The sequence below is a fragment of the Podarcis cretensis genome, assembly GCF_951804945.1.
Source record: "Podarcis cretensis genome assembly, chromosome: 4".
Classification (NCBI taxonomy): Eukaryota; Metazoa; Chordata; class Lepidosauria; order Squamata; family Lacertidae; genus Podarcis; species Podarcis cretensis.
Window position 1 is genome coordinate 39,889,244 of NC_137173.1, and position 21,613 is coordinate 39,910,856.

The 21,613-nt window shown below is 40.6% G+C and overlaps 1 protein-coding gene across 5 annotated transcripts in view; it reads left to right on the forward strand.

Moving 5' to 3' along the window:
• The window catches only part of EPHA3 (EPH receptor A3), a 211,463-nt gene that overhangs the window by 182,928 nt on the left and 6,922 nt on the right, over nt 1–21,613 (forward strand). For all 5 annotated transcript variants that reach the window (XM_079974773.1, XM_079974774.1, XM_079974776.1 and 2 more), the window contains 5 exons: nt 1,451–1,636; nt 12,156–12,217; nt 12,971–13,180; nt 14,983–15,132; nt 17,756–17,949. In XM_079974773.1, coding sequence (XP_079830899.1) covers nt 1,451–1,636; nt 12,156–12,217; nt 12,971–13,180; nt 14,983–15,132; nt 17,756–17,949 — 802 coding nt within the window. The remainder of the gene's footprint in view (nt 1–1,450; nt 1,637–12,155; nt 12,218–12,970; nt 13,181–14,982; nt 15,133–17,755; nt 17,950–21,613) is intronic.

Consider the following 21,613-nt stretch of genomic DNA (forward strand, 5'->3'; position numbering starts at 1 on the left):
AATGATAAATAAAAATTCCTCTGGCTGTCACACAATGTAGGTGTAAGAGATCAGCAGCTTATAGCTGTTACGACCATTAAGATACATAGGGAGAGAAAGAAAGGAGAGAGAAAGCTAAAGAAAATACAGCATCAAGCCTCCACAAGATTTATTGCAAAGTGGGTTTTTTGCCCCTCTGGTGTCATGCTTTGATTTTCTGCTCTCATGGTGTCCTAACAGTATCGACCTAATGCTAATATTTGAATAGAACTGCTGTTTGCCTTGAGTAAAGCATGCTGGCAGATGTGGATTCTTGTAGAGGTCAGATTTTTATTCATCAGAATCCTTGTTACAGCCTGTATAGCTTCTTGAATGCATGTTTGGATCTCTAAATAGTCAGTTTAAAAAAAATCCCCAAAAGCTCATTTTCAAGCTGAATGGCCCTTTTTGACCTACAACAAATCAAAAAGAAAATATAATGCAATGCAGTGTATGCTAGGCTCTTCTATACCACTTTAATGCCAGCCCATGTTATCGCTTCTTAGCAATGTCAGCAGTAGGCTATAGCGGAGATGCTGGCTTTTGAAGACAATTGTTAAAATTCTATGTGAATTTGTCAAAATGAAAAATCGTCACACTGTCACATGGCCCGTGTTCTTCTTGACCTATGTGCCTAAATTAGTCACATATAGATATTTACAGCATACAGTACAACAGAAATATCATATGTTGCTGACACCTCCTGTCCAGGGATGTAGCGATGGGTGAAGAATTACTGGTCTTTGGCTGTAGATTTCGTTCCTATATAGAAAGCACAGCACTGACTGAATTGTAACTAAACTATGGAAGCACTGGCTGCTTTTTATTTGGGGGATGGAATGGTTTCACTTCCTTGAGTTGCTGGCCAAGATTGTGAGGTCTTTATCAAATGGCTATCAATTCCTAACCTGGAATTAAGACAAGTTGTGCCATAGGACAAAGTGTCTATTGCTTCATCTATTGCATAATGTCATTTGTCACTTGGCATAATCACTGTGAAATGAAACTGTCACAAAACTTTTGCAAAATGACCGTACTATGAGAACTTTGTGAAAATTCCTATTTTTGCTGAAGAACATTACTGTAAGGCAGTTTAGTTGTCGGTGCCATAGTTTTGAAGAATCGGAACTGAACAATGTGAAACAGTCAAACTCATTCCGGAAAAGGCTTGCTTAAAGTTGCCTTGTTGTTGAAACAGTCTCAAGGTGATTATCTGAAGGCGAATGAGGCCACCACACTGCTGAAGTAAAGACGGTTTCACTCTTGTTAGTGCTTGGAGGAGTGACTGGTTGGGAACCACATGTTATGGGATCCATGATGGTAAAAATGTCAGTTTTTCAGTGCCAATTAAAGTGCAGTTTTCTAAGTTAGTTTTGTCGTGAGCTATGAAATGAAAAAAAGTGTTTCCCTTATATTTTGCTTTTATTGACAGGCGAGTTTGGAGAAGTATGCAGCGGTCGTCTAAAACTTCCTTCTAAAAAAGAAATCTCAGTGGCAATCAAAACTCTGAAGGTTGGTTACACGGATAAGCAGAGAAGAGATTTTCTTGGAGAGGCAAGCATCATGGGACAGTTTGATCACCCCAACATCATCCGATTAGAAGGAGTTGTCACTAAAAGTAAGAACTGTTGTCTACTATAGGAATTGGGAATCTCAGGCACCGGTGCAAAGTGTTGCCATTCAGCCCTCTCTTTCTATCTGGCTCATGGGACTCTTCTGAGGTCATGACACACACACACCCAACCTAATCTTGCTTCCACCAGACCACCCCTCTCACCAGCCCTGCTGTGCCTGCTCCTGGCATAAATGTGTCCTCGAATTGTTTTAATGCTTCTTGCTTGCCTGGACAAAGGATAGAAAGACATGTATAACTTTTGTGCACTAGAATATGCAAAGGAAATAACCATACCCATTGCTTTGCCAATATTTGCCTCTGGCCATGCCTATCCCAAAGGCTCTGCGCAAGGCAATGTGGCCCACATGCTGAAAAGGGCAACCTACTCCTAGTCTAAACAGATGTAATTGATAATGAATCAATTGAGTTTCTGTATTTGAAGAAAATGCTTTGGGTGATATGAAGTAGGAAGAAACTTGTAGAAATACTTAAAGTTGGCTTGTGTATGTTGTAGCATATTGCAGATAGTGTATAGAAAACTGTATGGAAGACTCTTAAAGCCCTCCTCCTGTGACTGTCATGGAAAGGGTTTGCCTTAATATGCCTCAAAAGAAGTTGATCTTTGAATCAAGTGGTGGAAAATCACATTCATAAGCTGCAAATGTCATCTGTCTGTGGCCAATGACTTTTCATTGAAAGTCTCAGAAACTGCTCATCTGATTTGCACCCACAGGGAGTAATTCGAAAATCCATGGTCTGTAGGCAAGGTATGAAAGGTTTAAGAGAAATGTGGTTCCTAAGATATCCAGAATTCTCTTAGCTGCCTAGTCCTATGTAGGAGTGGACGATAAATTGATATTTTGACTCTTACCAGGATGAACTCCAGAGCGCAATAAAGGTTTCATATTTTTTCACCCTGTAATATATCAAGAATGCACTGCCCAGCTGGCCTTACAGACCTTTGCACTTACAGTAATACCTCTGGTTACAAACCGTCCTCCTTGCAAATGCTTTGGGTTACGAGCTTTGCTAACCTGGAAGTAGGTCTCCTGGTTGCGAACTTTGCCCTGGGTTATGAGCAAAAATTTTGCACTGGAGGCACGCAGCAGGAGGCCCCATTAGTGAAAGCACACCTCAGGATAAGAACGGTTTCTGGTTATAAACAAACCTCCGGAACGAATTAAGTTCGTAACCAGAGGTACTACTGTACTGCAAAGTAGATGGCCATTTCCTGCCTGTCCTGTTTGCAAGGCATAAGCCCCTGCTACCTCTCAGCTGAAGTTGCAGACTAAAGGACTTTACTATGCATTAAAAGCTGCTTTCTGCCTGCACAATCTGCAAGGCCCACATGGAGGCAGCATGTTTTCTCCTGCTCTGGTGGGGGCAGGACCCGAATGAATGGCTTCAAGCGACAAGCAAGGACTAAACAACAGGAAGAACTTTCTGACAGTAAGAGCTGTTTTGACAGTTGAAAGGGCACCCTTGGTAGGTGTACACTCTCCTTCCTTGGAGGAGAAGCAGAGGTTGGATGACTGTCTGTAACCTAGTTTTCAGAAACCATGTGGCACCTAGATTGTCTACCTGACTTTCTAACAAGGTGTTACCATGGGTATATAAAGCCCTTAACAGAACAGTAATATATTCTCCAGAAATTTTTAATAGTTTAGTTAAGCATGAGTAAATTTTCATTTAATTATACACATCAAATTTAGATTTTTCTTTAAAAAAAAAACATTCCCCCAGATTATTATAAGCTCCAGCCTTATTTCAGACATATATCGAGATACTGCAATGTTTAGCTGGCGATATATCATGATAATACCAGATATCACCCAGTCCTAGGCACTCTAGTCCCTATGTGACCTCCCTTCTTTTGGCCACTGCCAGCCAAAGAGAACTTAACACTATGCTGCTAGACAGTATTGATAATCCTTGAGGTGTGACTGTTTTAGTCTTACTCATAGGATGCTTATAAGTCATAATAATTCCTAAATACCAAGGCAGTTACTTAATGTAGAAGGAGTATTTTACATCTTAAGGAGCTACGCAACCGTCTTTAAACTTCTGGAATAGTTAAATATATACTACAGGAACCCATAGTCTTGCATTCTCTTATAGTTTTGGAGAATTCTGTGCGCTATACACCCTCCTGTGGTGATAATGATGATAATGCTTTACAGTTGTCATTCAAGATTAGAAAATACCGGGATCTGTGCTGAGAGTGATTGCTCTTAAACAGCTGCAGGCATTCTGGCTGCGCTTACAAAACCATACTGCACATTACCTCATGGTGTCAGCATCTGGCAGATATTTGGATAGCCACAATTAGGCAGCAAAAAACCATGTGACAATAATTGGTCCATGTAAAAGCTTAATTTCATTATTTATTGCATGGTATTTCATATGTATTTTAGGAGTCATAAGAACAGTCCAAAGTGGGCAAATATTAGTTCCTGCCTTGCAAATGGCCAAGAATAGCATTGATAAATTGATTAGCATAAAATCGTATCCCGTATAGATATTGCTATCACAATGTAGATGACAATTTCATTTTTTAAAAAAGAAATAAAAGGGGAAATTCAAAAGCTTTAAAAACTTTTTATGCTTACCCTATCCAAATTGGATGTTTACACTAGATATGCTAAGAACATCTTTGCTTAGTCTGGGATGCATTAAACATCAGGAAGAACTTTCTGGCAATAAGAGTTGTTCGACAGTGGAACAGACTTCCTCGGGAAGTTGTGGACACTCATTCCTTGGAGGTTTTTAAGCAGAAGTTGAAGGGCCATCTGTCATGGATGCTTAAGCTGAGATTCCTGAATTGCAGGGGATGGGACCAGATGACCTTCAGATTCTCTTCCAACTTGACGATTCTATAATTCTATGATTTCTGATGAATGCAAGAAGTGGGACCTTGACCTTTTCATTCTTTACCTGTTCATTATCATGCTCTATCAACACTGTACTAGGGAGTTGAGGAAAGAAGGGGGCAATTAAAAGGGGAAAAAATGTAGAAAAGGTCACACAAGGCTCAATAACAGAATAAACTATGTATTCTTGGGGTAAAGGGGCTGAGCGGAAGGGCAAAAATGTTCTGTAGGGAGGACCAACCGAAGCATGCGAAGGTAGTAGTGGTTTGGAGGTCATAGAAAAGATGGGTGGTGAAGAACAATGGAAGAAGCTGCGCCTAGTGCAACCACTTAGTAAAAAAACAAATAAGACATTCATCAGAAATCATAGAGCTTATATATGTAGCTTAGTGTTGTAGAGCCCTTCAGGATCTTGTGTCAGGGACCGTGCTGAGGAGGGCTGCACTGAAGAGGAATGGTGGGAGCCACCTCCTCCCCCTTCTCCTGCTCCTGTATCTTCCCAGGATTTGGAACAGTGGTTTGCAGAGGGGCATAGTTCAGAAGGCAGAAGCTGGGAAATACTTGATGGGGAACAGCTAGGAGAAGAAACACTGGAAGAGAGAGGTTAGCAGATTCATGGTCTTTGGACAGCATTCCTCCAGCGCTTTCCCCAAGGTCGAGAAGAATTCCTTTTGTTTGATCTGCTCATTTACGGCCACAGGAGAGGAAGCCGATTCCCAAAAGCCTGACATCTTGTAGGGCATCTAGTCCAACCTACTGTATAATGCATGTCAGATGCAGGAGGCAGCTGCAGTATCCCTGACAAATGGCCACCCAATCTGCTTAAATACCTCAACTGAAGGAGTGCCCACCACCTCCCAAGGCAGACTGTTCCACTGACACTTCCATCCTTTGGTTCTAGTCCTGCCTTCTGGAGAAGCAGAGAAGATATCTGCTCCATCTTCTACATGGCAGTCCTTCAGATATTGGAAGAATGTATTGATTTTGAAGCATGACTTTTGCTTTTATGAGAGGCATTGGAATGGAGCTTGGGGTAGAAAAGCCACTCCCAAAATTATAAGTAGGAAGAGATCCCCGGGGTTAAGAAACCAAAACAGCAGTCCACAGCCATGATGAAATAAAATCAATAGATTTCTTGTTTGGGTGTTGTCCCAGGAACTTATTAAAAAAAACAACTCTCTGGGCACGTTAACATATAATGCCACATCAGTTTTTCCTGGTACCCCAACACATTACATTGAGTGGAACAACAAGACAAGAGCAACCCACAGGTAAAATCAAGTTGATTTTCTTGGGATATTTCTTGTCCCAGGAGCTTTTTGTTGACAGAAAGAACTGTAAATGGTAAGTGACTCAAATTTGTGGTCATTGTTTACTACCTTGTGGGTAACAATGCTCATCAGAGGAATAATAATAATAATAATTCTGTGCAAATTTTGCAATGAAAAATGCTGTGGTTGTGTAATTTGCCCCCAAAGGTCTGAGTTAGGACTAGATTTCCCCCTCAATCAAAGTGATTTTTCACTTGGACTTTTTGCAAACATTCTATTATTCATAGTGTCATTTCTTCAGCAGTTAGAACGTTTATGAACACTCCATGACATCATGGCAGGCCAGCTAATCACTACCCGATGCTTCACTACCACAAAAGGCCTTAGCACATTACAATTCAGAGTTGTTTAGACATATAACACAAGACATTATTGAGGGGAAATATTTTTGGCCATTGCTGACATTATTACTATAAATGTTCTTGCTGCTTTCAAGAAGGTAATTCAGATACATGTTTTGCATTATCACTAAGATGGCAAATACTTAATAGATTATTTCTTCCTGCATCGATATGGTACAATGATAAATTCTCCAGTGCTTTTGAATTTTACTGGCAATTATGTAGAGCTTAAAGGTAAGCTGGACATAGTTCAAGAAAATAGTTCAAGTTTGTATATTATCCATGGGTGTTCTTTTTGAAAGGAGTCTGCCAAGCATACCTTCCAAAATATATAAAGCACATGATAAATAGGCATTGGGACCGTTACATGGCAAACCCAATTTTGATGGATGGCCCTTAGAAAGGAACTGACTGTTCATGCTGATAGGTTCATATGGACTAATTCTTGACCTCTTGCATGGCAAATGTCTGTAAGGAACCCTACTTGAACCCAGAGGCACACACTCACTGTTTAGGGACAGTGTCTCTTATTACTCACTAGAGATGCGATAAGGTGTATGGGTGAAATAAGACCTCCGACCATTCTTCCATCACTGAATTATTCCCCTGTAACATATTTGTTTCTGTGCTGAACTTTCCTTCCACACTGGTCTCTAGGGTGTCCTATAGGCAGCAGCCCTAATAGCCAACACACATGTTCTCCTTAGTTTACTAATAATTTACAGCAATTTGTAGCAGTTTAGTATAATAAATTTTAGAAACACTGTTGACACAAGTTGTTATCGTGTAAATGGCTGCATTTTGATAAATTAACACATAATGTTTCTTTTTTAAAAAATACGTAGGTTTTCTTTGGAGCATATGTTTCGGATTGCACATACATTTCCAGCTCAGTGTTAGTGAGAATTTCTCTTCAGAACAGGATAAATAAGGCAGGAAATGTACGTCTAATGATTTGAAAGGCTTTTGCTTCTGTCCTAATTTTAGACTACTGGCACATTATCAATATGGAAACATTCAGATTGTAACCAGGCAACTTTGGCTTTTACTTGTTGCGTAAATTCATCTCATAAGCATTGCTTGCTACCAAATGTACAATGTTCCACTCAGTTTCTTTTTATTTAGAGTTTTGAAACATACTAAGGCATGTGGGACCTATAACAAAGTCTTGCTGTCTATAGCCATTCCCCTAGAGGAATATTCCAGACAGGAACATGGAATAGGAGCCTTGTTGTACTGTTTAAGCCTCTCAGTATGGGGGTAGATGAATGGGGTTTATGGGTGGAGAATGGATAAAGGACACTTTTTCCTCCTTCCCCTATATAAGTCTACTTGAAGTAAGCCCCATTGATTCTGTGTGGTTTATGCCCTTGGTGAGTACAGCATTAAACCCTTAGCCTCCCCTCTCCTCACCCACTCTCTCTCAACTGCCATCAAGACTTTGTATGTTCATGGCTTCATGTCAGTCAATATGGTTGAGTTTTCTTTCTTTCGTTTCATTCACAGTGATATGTACTTCTGCCTAGCAAGGGTGTCACCTCTGTATGTAGGTGGCCCTGTTTCATGTGCCAACTGATAGGCATTCAGTCCAAGGAATTGGCTATTAGAGGAAACAAGTATGGCAGTGCAGCAAATGGTAGTGGTGTATCCTCACATCCTTTAAGGCATGGTCCTGTTCATTGGGGCTGCCAGCTAGCTATGCCTTCCATCTATCAGTGGCACTATCCTACTTCTTCCCCCCTTCCGCCTATTAAACCACCTGTTCTTCCTTCCTCCCTCCCTTGATTTTTTTGCCACTGCATTAGTGGTGGAAGCTTTTCTGCTGCCGCTTCATCTCATCTTCACTGCTTCCGTCCTCACTCTGAGGAAGGACCAATGGGGTCTTCCTCTAGAGTAAGACATAGGCAATATCCCTATTTGGGCCAGCTCTGCTTTTAGAACTTTTACCTCATTTAACAGTGGTGTACACAGAGTAACATTTGTCCTTTATTTATCTTGCATCTCTTGAACAGATTGCTGTTGAGCCTAAAGATAATTTTGTAAATATGCAATGAAATCTATTCAAATGTCTGAATCCACATTTTATTGTCATTGGAATGAAACAGTTTGTTGAGTTTTGAGACTGGGGAGCAGTATTATGAAATAACATCCACGTTTTTATCTGAATAAAAGAAGATGACATGGAGGCTTAACTGTGGCTGGATCTAGAAACATAAAAAAACCCACTTCAGTTTAAAGCATTGTAAATTTAAACAGGGAAAACAGGTAGAGAAAAACGGGACTCCACATTGCCAGCTGATGGCACAATGTTATATCGCACATACAATGCATATCAATCACTTTTGCTTTACCAGTCTAGCTGAGACCTGAGAGCAGAAAGCAACTAATGAGTCCTGTCAGCAGAAGCCACATGCAAGAACTTCTGCTTGTGCAATGGGACTTTTACCCCTCCCATGCCCCCTGAAATTGGCTTTAGGGGGTTGGGAACACCCTCAGAACAGCACATGGTGACGGGAGGGAGATCGAATGCTTTAAGGCAGACTTGATATTCTTGGTGTTTCTCCCTTTTCTCCCCCTTAAATCAATAATCGCACAGACAATCTTGTAAAATGTATAAATAACATTTGTTCCCACAGAATACTTGTTGAAGAGTAACAGATAACAGCAGCTTTCTTCAGGCAGGTTTAAAATGGTAATTTGGTGACAAGTACATACTTAAGTCTAGCTTAAATGTAGTTGAGCTTTGGAGCTCAGATTTAGCAGATGTTCTCACATTTCTGGTTTGGTGGTGAAGAGCTGAGGAAAAGGCAAAAAAGGAGAGGATGTGCCCGGGCAGGTAAGAGAAGATATATAGCTATGCCTTCTCCCTGTCAGGGCACAGTGGGAGTGTCTCTAATGGAGTTCTCTCTAGCAAACGTAGAGGAAAATTCTGTGCACTTCAGCTCCTAGCGTGTGCCCGTCTAACAAAACATGAATTGTTGGTTTGACTGCATTTTAAATTTCACACAAAATTTCCTGAGAATGACATTGAAATCCTCTCTCTGATATTAATTATTTTATTAAAACATGAGATCCCATAAAAAATGATATGAAGTATGCCAATCTGTGGCTTCAATCCTTTTACAACACCTCTGAAAGGTGGTAAACATTGTTTTGTTCGTATAGCATAGAATGTGCATGGCAATTTACAAGACAGTAGTTTAACTTTCGACTATAGGTCTGTATTAGTAGGGATACCTCAGACTAAATAGGTCCGTAGCCATTTATAAAATGGAAATTGTGCACCGCCAGCGTAGTCCTGTAATGCCGTACGAGCACATAATTCTGGTAGCTTGTGAATTATTTGCAGCTGTAATATGGTTATTAATAATTAACTGAATGAACATTATGCTGTATTATGCCATGTATTTATTGATTATGAATGGAAAGCCATGGAGGGGGGCGGCATTATCCCTAAGGAGTTAAAGCAGTTGCTAAGTGGATTATCTAGTGGGGGTTTTTCTGGTTCCCAAGCCATAACTCATGTCAGACCTGACCAGAAAGATCTGAAAGACTGAGCTTTGTAAAGATTCATTGGAGCATAAGCACGGCAGTGTTTCTTCACAAAGGACACATGAAAGAACTGTGTCCAATTGCCATTAGGCAGTGGAAAGGCTGTTAGGGTCCTGAGTAAGACCTGCTACTCCTGAACTACTTAATGCTTGTGATAATTAAATGTAGTATATTTGCTATTAGCTAATTGTCCAGGCAAGCACATTATGTGACCCATGAGAGCAGCAAAATAACCAGAATGTAGAATGGTGATGGGATAAAATCAGACCAAATCTTTATTGACAGCAGCAGGCAAGGGCAAGGGTTGGCATGGCATTGGGTCCCAGGATCAGTTCATCATTCCACAAGCCCCAGGTTGATGGAATGGGTCTGCTAGGTTTGGATCACTCCAAACCTGTATGACGGGAATCAGCCAGTGTTGAACCTTGCTGTGGTGCAAGCCAAGCAAGCAGGGTCTCACTGGGGGACCAGGGGGCAGATTCCAACCAGTCAGATACTGAACCCATGCTTGGGTTTGCTGTGGTCAATTCTCCCCTCAGCTCCCTTATGCCCCCCCCCCCCCATATTATGTTGAACATGACCAATGACATTTCTGCCCTCATACAAACAATGTCCTTCCGCCTAACAAAGGAATGCCATAATTTCACTGAGGGAAAGGTGGAAAAAACCCCAACCAAGGGCCAATCAGGTTGAGAGAGGAGGAAAAAATCCTGTCCAGCCCTGTCAACCAACGACCCAGAATTGCTCAGTGAAGGCTCTAACCTGAGGGTGGGAGGGCGGGAAACTTTCAAAGCAAAATGGCTGTGAGCTTCAAGGGGAGCAGCCTTATATAGGCTTTCTCCTCCCCTCTTCAGCAAGGACTCATGGGGCAGATTTTCCCCATGAGCCCATCACACAGAGAGAATACTGGACAAAACCTTGACCAGTATTTTGCTGCAATCTATGGGCCACAGTGCCGCCGGGCCAAAGTGCCCCATGCTTATTGGGCATGGAATGAGGCTTAGTCACAGGGAAGCAGGATGGTATACTGCCACCATACGACCATGTCCTTTTCTGCCCAAAGAGTGAAGTAGGGTTATATGCAGTGGGCTACTGATGGAAATATTTCCTCTGTGCTAATATTTCAGCAGTGAAGTGGCAATTTCAGACAAAAACAAGCATGGAGAAATCTATAATTATGAGCAATGGTTGTGATTCATCTCCATCCATCTGTGTATTTCTTGTGTATGTTAGTATATTGTCAAATACTCCCCTATTGTTTGCTCTCCTGCTGGTGTTGTCTGGCCTCTTGTCCCCCTGGCTCATTTTATGATCCTAAGCATTCTTAATTGGAAGTAAATTGTCTTGAAATCAATAGGATTCACTCCCAAGTAAATGTGTTTAGGATTAAGATGTTGGCCTTTGAGCCCTGTGGTGACAAGTTTGCTTTATCCCTGAATAATTGTGATGATTTGCACCGATCTCCTAGGACAGAAGATAAAATAGATTCATATAAATAAATAGTCCTTTGTTGTGATTAAAGAATTATCTTCTGAAATGCTAATATTATAGCTGCCTTCATGAGACCCAAAATGAAATGCAGTTGCATATAGCCTTGCTATAATAGGTCAGAGTTGCCATATTGCTTCAGACCAATAGCTCATGTTAACCTAGCATTCTGTCACTGACAGAAGCAGCAGCTTCATAAAAAGTATAGGAGAACCTTCAAGTTGAACATGTTTGCAGCAAACCAGGCATGGGAACCTCCCCCCCCCCCGACGAGAACCTCTTTCCCATATGATTGATCTGCTGGGTGAGGTGGGGGGGGGGTCATATGTCAACCGTTGGAGGGGAGGGCCAAAAGTGAATGGGTCACACCCCTCTTTCTGCCACCTTGCCTTCTTCCTCTCCTTCCAGGCTTTCTGAAGCTGAATGAAATTAGGCTGAGAGCTTCATGTCATCCTCAGGCCCACCCCTGTTCTAAATCATACAGATAGCCATGCAAACAATCCTGTTTATGCCCCTCTTCTGTTTGGAGAATGCTTTTAGAATGCTGATCAAACACCAAATGCTATTAGCCGTTTTACCATAATACAGCTCTCTGCATTTTGTAGAACTTAACTTTTCTCTTGTTAACCCTTTACTTTATGATGATGATGATGATGACGATGAATTGTTTTTTTATTAAAGGTGTTATTGTTTTCCCAAATGGTGCAAGTTCCTAATTATTTCTATAGGAACACAAGAGTGGCTTCACATGGTAGGCTGAGGGGAACCATAGGCTTGACTTCCTTCCATTCAAGTTGAAAGGGAATAACCTAGATAAGCCTGGCAGGACAGCTTGCTCTATGGGATTAACCCCTTCATGCATGCATTAATTAGACTTAAGCATTTTGGTTATAAGGTTGCTTATCCTACAGAGTGATTGTGCTTAATATTTCCCCCCCAGGTAAACCTGTCATGATTGTTACTGAGTATATGGAAAATGGCTCTTTGGATAGCTTCCTGAGGGTAAGTACCCTGTTTATTCTGTGGTGATGCCTCTGGCTTTATAAATCAGTGTGACTGTAGCATTATTGGTAGAATTTCAGACTAGTGGCTACCATAGTAAAGGCTAGTTGCAGATATGTAAAAATATCATAAGTATATGAGTCTACTGCTTGCCTCATAAGGAATTATAGGAACATAGGAACACCTTGTACTCAGTCAGGGTATTGTCTACACTGACTGGTAACAGCTGCCCAGGATTTCAGGCAGGGGCCCTCATCCCGCAAGCCTGATGTATGATACCTGGGCAACAAGGAAATATATGCACCTACTGCATTTCGCCAGAAGAAAAGAATGAAATTGTATTACACTGTGAAAAATAATATTGAGTCACAGATAGAATGTGCCCATTTGAATCCATTATATATGTTTATAATCATATTTTGTCTGCCTTCCTGTGTATCTGCTTAACTCGGAGTAGAGAATTAAGGTTTTCGGTGAAATTAGGCCCCCACAGTCAACTGGAGTGGGGGGAAATCAGCCCAAAGGGAGCTATATAGTCTGAACTCATATAAAAACTGTGCAATAATAAAAGGACAGATGAAATTACCCATGTCTCATCCGACAATGCCTGGGACAGGTTTATTTTCATTATAAGCACTGAGTTTTGGCAGAGCATTTTCACAAGGCAGGTTCCCAGTGACTTTGATAGAATGTGTGCGGATACAAGTCCTGGGTGCGTTGAAGATCTGAAAGGCTGTTGTAAATGTCTTACAGAAACATGACGCTCAGTTCACAGTCATCCAGCTAGTGGGAATGCTTCGAGGAATTGCATCTGGCATGAAGTACTTGTCAGATATGGGTTATGTCCATCGTGACCTGGCTGCCCGCAACATCCTCATCAACAGTAACCTGGTATGCAAGGTCTCAGATTTTGGCCTCTCCCGTGTTCTGGAGGATGATCCAGAAGCTGCCTACACAACAAGGGTGAGTCCGGTGATCTGTGAATGATTACTATGAATCCTTAGGTGTTTGAGAGCCAAATATCACATAGTGGCTCTTCAACAAGATCATTTATGTTAAAAGAGGGAGGGAGCAAGGGTGGGCACACATACATGACCACAACAATTCTATTCTGTCTAAGACTGTCCAGTATGCCTATGCACTTCCTCCAATATTCTTACATTTCTGGCTTGGTGATGAAAAGTTGATGAAGAGATTTAAAAAGGCAAGGAAAATATATATGATTTAATGTCGTTTAACCACCCTGCCAGTTTCACAAAAGCCAGTGCTGAAGATTTTAGAAACACATAATTCTGCTCCTTTGGGGCTTTACAATCTTCTTTCTTTCTTTCTTTCTTTCTTTCTTTCTTTCTTTCTTTTCTCCAAGAAGCTCAAGGCTGCATACATTCTTTCAGGAATGGCTCGCCTAGTGGGACAGTCCTGCGAAATAGCCTCCCAGCAGCAGTGCTGGGATGCATACAGTGCTTCTCCCATGCATCTGCATGGCACCAACCTTGCTGCCACCTTGCCTCTTCCAGGAAGCAACAGGGATGCTGCTGACGGGAGGCTATTGCTACAGCTCTACCCTGCAGGGTGAGCCATGCTTGCATAGTTCTGTCCTCATGCTAAATGCCATCTGGTGAGATTTGGTTCAAAAATATGTATTCTGGAATCTAATCATACTTAAGATTGGAATCCTATGCATATCTATTCAGCAGTAAATCCTAGGTAAGTGTGTATACAATGGCAACCCATGTCTATCAAAATGGAGAGAAAACGTCAGATCCAGAAAGATGCCCAAAGTAATAACAACAGTTTCTGTGGTTCTGTATATCATATTAGTGGCTGTTTTGTGACAGTCCTACATAGATTTATTTATTTGGTTATTTAAAGCAAAATGTGTATGCAGCCCCATAATGCATAGTTTCTGGGTTGCTTTACAATAAAAAGAAAAACAAATTAAATGCAAAATGCAACATAAAAGCATAAAATAGCTAAACGTCAGCAACAGAGATTAAAATAAACTTTAAAAAGGCCATCTAGACCTGGCAAGTGAAATTGGGGTTTATGTGTTTTCCAATGGAATAAAGAACAATCAGACGTTGGTTTCCATACCATGTTCTTTTTCTGGCAGGAATCCCTGTGACATAAACAAGTAAACAGCATCAGGCAATGACATCAATTACATGAGGTTACTACAATAATTTAGTATTTGCCAGTGGGGTCCTGCTCCAAGTTACGGCCTCTAGGGAAATAAGGGCACATTGCCTTTTCTAAGGTGGTCCTGGAGTTATGAAATGTGTTTCCCCAAGAAATCTTGATGTTTCTGATTTCTTTTCAGAAGCTGGAAGACTTTTTAGTTCTCTCAGGCATTTGGAAATTAGATAGATAGACTCCCAGTTGGTTTTATGTATTCTTTCATTGTTGCTACATGCATTTTCAATTGCATTTATTTAAAAAATAAAATAAAAATTTGTGCAAACATTTGAAAATGTATTTGTTGTAAAACTGTCAAGAGACAGTGTAAATAAATAAAAAGTTACTTACACCACTGTCAATTCTTCTTACAAGCTACACTCAAACTGGGTCCATTTCAGTTTTCAGGATGTTGAAACCATTCATAGAATGAGTTTTGCTCATAGTCATATCCTCCAACGATTTGTCTAATTTCCTTTTGAAGTCTTCAGAGTTGGTGGCTATCGCTACGTCTTATGGCACCAAATTCCATAGCATAAATGTGCATCCCACTGCCCATTGCTACTTTACACAATGCTTTGTGTTTGTAGGGAGGCAAGATTCCAATCCGATGGACATCTCCAGAAGCCATTGCTTACCGTAAATTCACATCAGCCAGTGACGCGTGGAGCTATGGGATTGTTCTTTGGGAGGTGATGTCCTATGGAGAGAGACCATACTGGGAGATGTCCAATCAGGATGTGAGTATACTGTGAGAGGAGGAAAAGCATAAGACAAGCTGGTGCCTATTTTTAATTTTGGAAAACCAAATGTTTGAAAATCTTACTTTCTCTTGAAAAAATATGCAGCATTTCTATATAAAAAAGAACTTTTGAACTTACAGGATAAAGGAAGCAGGATGATTCAAGTTACTCTGAGAATAATCGACAAGTGCTTTTACATTAGTTAGAATGTTATACATCTTTTATAGAACTTTATGAAATGTCTCGTGATCCCTTTTGGCTGTATCTCTGCTGAGCTTTTCTAGGAGGATACTGGGCCAATTAAACTGCCTAAGAAAGAGAGGAGGAAATTGTGTTTAAGATTTTAATGAGCAAATGCCTTCGGATGCAGTGAGCAGATAACATGAAGTGATGGTTTGATTTGTTTAGAAGTCTTTTACATAGAGGTTCATTTAGATAGCTTTAAATTTATTGCTGTCCAACTTCAGAAAGTTAAATAGATCTGCCATCCTTTTATGCTTCTTTGGAATATAGTATTTCCCAAAGCCGTTTTAAAAAACATACCATATTGTTCCCTTATTGTCTAGATATGTTCCACATGACTCAATTAAAAGCTATCAATTCTGACCAGTTCTATACATGTTTTACAAACGGGAATAAATTTTGTGCATAATATCTTACCCTAATGCTAAGGAAACATATAGTAAAAGCAAATGAAATCAGGCACTTTTTAGCTAACAAATGGGGATATAATCATGGAATACACACACACACAAACACACACAGGCTGTATCACAGTGTAGTGAACCCATGTTGCTCATTGCTTTAAAATGACTCTTTATTGAACAGGTTTTCCAGTCTATTAATATAAATATATAACATTTTCCAGTCTATTGATTATTGTTAATAAATTAGTAGCCTGTGTCCCTTCTAACATGTTAATTCCATCCTATCTTCGCTTGCCAGCATTAGCCATGCAATAATATTTGCACCAATGTTGTCTTGGTTAGCTTTAAAATAAGAGTTTGAAATGGCGATGTAAACCATGATTAAAGGCAGCTACGGTTATTATTAACATTAATGTAAATGTAACACCTCACTGTGGCAGTTGTTAACTCTGAAAGGGGAGGGAAAGGGGGTTTCTTGTAGGTCAGGGAATGTTTTTAATTTCCTAGCTACAGTTTATAAAAAGACCAAGAAATGTTATGTTTGCAGTAGCCCCTAGTTATTCATATAACTATTGGCTGTTAGTTGTTCATATTGCCTGGATTAGTTAACCATATTGCTTAACTTGCTGGTTTAGAAATAAAGAATTGCTGCCCTGACAATGGAAATTAGAAAATGGAAGCTAATTTCATAATTTGTTCCTCCTGAAATGTCAAGTAGGAAGCAGTTGTTTGTGATCTGCCACAGGGCGTTTGTTAAGCTGCCTGCTGCTTTTCAGTCATTTTCCTAAAATGATTATAGAAAGTCAAAATCTGGTTGATTTCTCACATGCAAACCACACAGCCACAACCTCTCAAGCCAAACCCCAACGTGGCTGGAAATATGCTTGTTAGGACAATCATGGGTAATCTAGCTTTATTGCTACTCCACATCCTTGTTAGCCCCTTAACCCATCTGTCAACAGTAATCTAACTCTATCTGCTGTGCGATGCAGAAATATGGAAATGTCAGTAAAGCTGGATATTTCTGCAATTATGTGGCGTTAGTAACTGCCTGTGCAACTTTAAGTGCGTATTTGAATATCGCTTGCTCGTAGAGGCAAGGAACACTCCCATTAAAAGGAGAAGGGATAACTTGTTGTGCTAAGCTACTAGCTTCCGATGTAGCCTTGATAGATGAATACTGCCCTCTTTCTGTGAAACAATTAATATATAGATATATTTATATATACTGATGTTCTCTCCCTATATAAAATTCTGTACCTATGAAATAGTCCCAGAGTTTGCATGCTTGTGTCTTTGTGTTAGTGAATATTATGTAAAACATCCTAGTTGATAATTAGATCTTAAAATGTAAGGCCTCTTTATTGGAGGGAGGGCTGTAGCTCAGAAAGAGAGTGCATGATTTGGATACAGAATGTCCCAAATTCAGTCACTGGCATCTCCAGATAGGGCTGGATAGACTCTTGCCTGAAACCCACTGGAATTTCTGCCAGGGCTTGAATGCAGTACTGAGTTATACAGACCAATAATCAGGCGCACTCTGAGGCAGCTTCCCATGTTCCTATGATCTCAAACAGCAATTCCTAAAAGGCTGTTGAGGAGGAGGGGGGATGAGTGGGTAGTGATCCTCCAGATGTTTTCTCTTTGGACCAATTAAGCTTGTATTGTAGGAAATGTATTAAGTTGACTTGCATTTGGTCTAATCAAAGCTGAGCACTGGACAAGACCAAATAGCACCTTCTTCAAAGAGCTACACATTATCCTCTGCTTCCTCTGTCACTTTTCCCTATCTCCGTTTTGTCAAGTGGCTTATTTTGCAAATAAAGAGGAAGAAGGACACGTTGGAACAATTGGAGAATGAATAGATTGGTTTTAAATACCGTGCGTCCGTGACAGTGTAATGGAGATCCCTTGCAGAACCAAAGGGGGAAGCATCTCCTGATAATGTCTGCAATCTTTTTCTCCTTGTGCAGGTAATTAAAGCCGTGGAAGAAGGGTACCGCTTGCCACCACCCATGGACTGCCCAGCTGCCTTGTATCAGTTGATGCTGGACTGTTGGCAAAAAGACAGAAACAACAGACCGAAGTTTGAGCAGATTGTCAGCATCCTGGACAAGCTGATCCGTAATCCCAGCAGTCTAAAAATAATCACCAATGCAGCTGCAAGGTGACACAATACCTTCTACATCTTGCACACTGAGCATGAATGTGTTTGCTTTCTCTACCTCCAGTAATTGCAATATATTTGCTTGGTCCACTACCTACTTCCATGTTTACAGCTATTTCTTATTAGTAGTGTAGTTTAAGTTGGGGGCTGGGGTGGGAGGAAGCTATCTATTTATCTTCTAGTAGGCAAACAGCATCCCTGACTGTTTGTTGTTGTCCAAAACCCAGTTTGCAAAGGAGGCAAAGGAACATCTAGTTTCAAAGTTCCTGCTGGTTGTGAATTCACAAGACCAGTTCAACAGAAAGCTGTAGGTGTGCAGCACCACAGGAATACTGTGATGAAAGCACACAGACATTATCAGGACAGAGCATTTTTTGCAACTGCATGGTCAGGTTGAACAGGTGCAGAAACTGTGAGAGATTTCATCCTTGCAATCTCAACTTGTGTTTTTTTTTTCAAAAATGGAGTTTTAGGCCTGAAAAAAATATGTCAGCAATGTCTAGTGAAATTTCCGAAACTATGCCGTGCAGATGATGGTAGTGAAGGCAACCATCATTCCCACTGATTTAGAGACAACTGCATAGCTCTTTGCCCCTATCTAGGTGCAGAATAAATTACATCAAACTTTTTTAAAAACCCATATGAAAGCAAACCAAAGGGATTCCAGAAGAGGGCAGCAAAAATCACAGTGGTCAGGTTAAAGACCTACAAGCAAACAAACAAACAAACAAACAAACAGGTGTTCAAGCAGCAGAAGAAAACTTGTAATTGGAAGGGAGGGAAGGGAAGAGAGAGCTGAGAGCTGATTCCCCCTGGTCAGGAAGTTCCATATCTTGGCTCAACATTAAATAATACTTTCTCCTACTAGTTCAATGTTCATCAATTTTGAAATCATTTTATGCTCTTCTTTCTTACTAGGCTGATTGGCACTTTTGTAATCAGTGTTTTTCAGGTACATGCAGACTTTGTGTTTTGGAATACAGTGTGAAAAGGCACAATATCTGAAGTTTAGTTATAGTTTAGTTTGTGATTGTGCCAGAGCACTTGCACAATCTAATCATAACTTCTTTGATTTGTCTCTGCGGTTCTGTCTGGGTGTCTGAACATTGTTAACTTTTTCTCCGCTCTGATTTAATCTGTATAACATATAGGGTGTGTGTGGGTGTGGGTGTTTTAGGGCAAGTTGAGTTTTGATCACTTCCATTCTTTTTCCTGGTTCAGATTTCTTACCTTCGTGTGCACTGCTTTACAGTTGTGAATATGCACAGTAGTGGCTGATAGGATGGCATGGGTGGAGCTGTGTTGCTCTCCTGGCTTCTCAACACAATGGGTCTCTGTTGTGTTAAACTCCATGTTCAACCAAGCACCAAAATGCCAGGAAATTGCAGCTCCTTGGGACTACCGTATTTAGGCAATACGGATACTGTGTGGTATCCTATGTTGCAAGTTAATTCAAGCTTTATTGCCACTTTGGAGCTGGATGGCTGTGGATATGAATCCCGGATTTGTCTGTTCACTGCAATAGCCACATGGAGTGTGTGTAATTGAAGTTATAATGCAAATAACTGGATTAAAACCCAAGTTCTTAATGTAAGCTCCTCAAAAACTAGACGCTATAGAACTCTATAGAACTTGAGTTGGAAAAGCAAAAATACCCTGCCCACAGGTTTCCAATATTATAATCATAGTAAATGAAGACCATTCAGTGTTGTTGACATTTACAACAATTTGGGGGGCTTTCATTATCTGAAGGGGCGCTTTGGGCATCTATTGGTGAGCAGTCCATAAATGGTTGTCCTTAGGCGAAGATGATGCCTTTGATGTCTGATTCACAAGTCTAGGTCTTTTTAGCTCAAGGACCAAATGCAGTAGCTATCTGATTATTACTGAACTGAGCAAACATGATATAAAGAAATATCAGGGGAAGCAAATATGCCATAGAGGTAAGTCAATTTTATTTAAAGAACATAGTCATATTTTTTTACCTGAATGACACTTTAAAGCAGCATAAATGACTGTAAAGGCAAAGTTGTACTCCTTGTGGTACTGAGATAATTAAAGTCAACAACATGTCTCCATGCCTTCTCAGTGTGGCATTTATTTTCTTATCTCCTGTTGGAAAGTGGCTATACCTGTGCTTTCCATCTGGCAGCAAATATATATATATATATATATATATATATATATATATATATATATATGAATGAAAAATCACACACACTTGTGCTTTTGTTGACCTTAAAATTAGTCTAGGATTCTGGTCCTTGGGGTCATTTATAAGCCATCAAAGTCATATTTCAGCTCACATAAATGTTCAGCAGCCTTTTACATAAGCAAAAATGCAAGATATTAAGAACTGCTCATTTGAAATAGATGCTCTCCCAGTCATGAGACACTCGAGTGCAGCAGAAGAAAGCTAGCTAAGAAGACAAGTAAAAATAGATGTGGAAACTTAGAGGGTAGAGTATGCAACATTTCTCTTAGTAACACACTGCTGCCTCTCAAATAAGAGTGCTTGATGGTAGTGGTTACAAATTGAGTTATATCTTTCCCCACTGGACAGCTGGCACGCTCAGAACAGCAATTTGTATCAGTAGGAGGTAGAGCTCCATTGCTATTTATATGTTTATTTCGAGACATGATGCGGTGCGACAGAAAATTCTTTGCAATGTGGCAACATCCATCTCAATGACAGCAAACCATGGCTTTCCAGGCTTGCATGCAAAAGAACAAGGTTAATTCCAGCTGTTAACATAATAGGTCAGTCCATAAAAGCCGACTGCAAGAGGCCATTGGTGGAATATATACTCTGGAATCTCACTGCTGAGTGGGTTGCTGTCCTTTTATTTATGACAGCCATATGCCAGCACATGCAGCCTTCCAACCATGCTCAGTGCCAGAATGAATAGCACCGAAGGTTTCCCTCCCGCTTTGCCAGTACACAGAGAACAGTTTTGAAATGTTGCTAGTGGGAGTGGGAAGCGGCAGAAATGAAAGAGGCGGAGGGAGTTGTGCTTCAATTCCCCAGAGCAGACATGTAATTTCCATGATTTCTTTTTAATGATTGCAGTCTGATGCTAGTAGGACCTGATTTATGAAAAGCTGTGAAAGATCAGGTGGAACCCTGCAGGACGTCATTTACAGCTGCACGGATTGTAGCCCATCTAATTTGTCTAGTAAAAGTGTGAGCTTATGGTGCACATCACCCAGCCCATAAATTTCATGTTTAGACCTGCTGTCTAGGGGGCTGGGTCAAAGGGAGGGGGGTGGAAGCCCATGGATGCAGATGCTCCGAAAGCCCGGCACTCCCTCGATGCGCATGAGGAGACATCACAGACTTTTCACAGCGAGAGACAAATTCCTGCTCATTGATAAACTGTCCAGATGTCCTCTCCAAGGAGGAAAGGAGCTTTTTTTGTGGGGAGGGGGGAGAAATGCCCTCCCCACTTAGAATCCTGTGAGAAAAATGATACTTTACAATGCTAGTTATTCTGTGGTTACTTGAAATTAGTTCATATTTTTGTCTTCATTACACCTTGGTCCCGACAACAGACATAAAAGCTGCACTGGGATTGTCCAATTTGTAATCCTGCTGCTCTGCTTTTTCTCATCTTGTTTAACATTCCACATGCACACAAAAAGGGAGCAGTGACGCCAGTTCCCC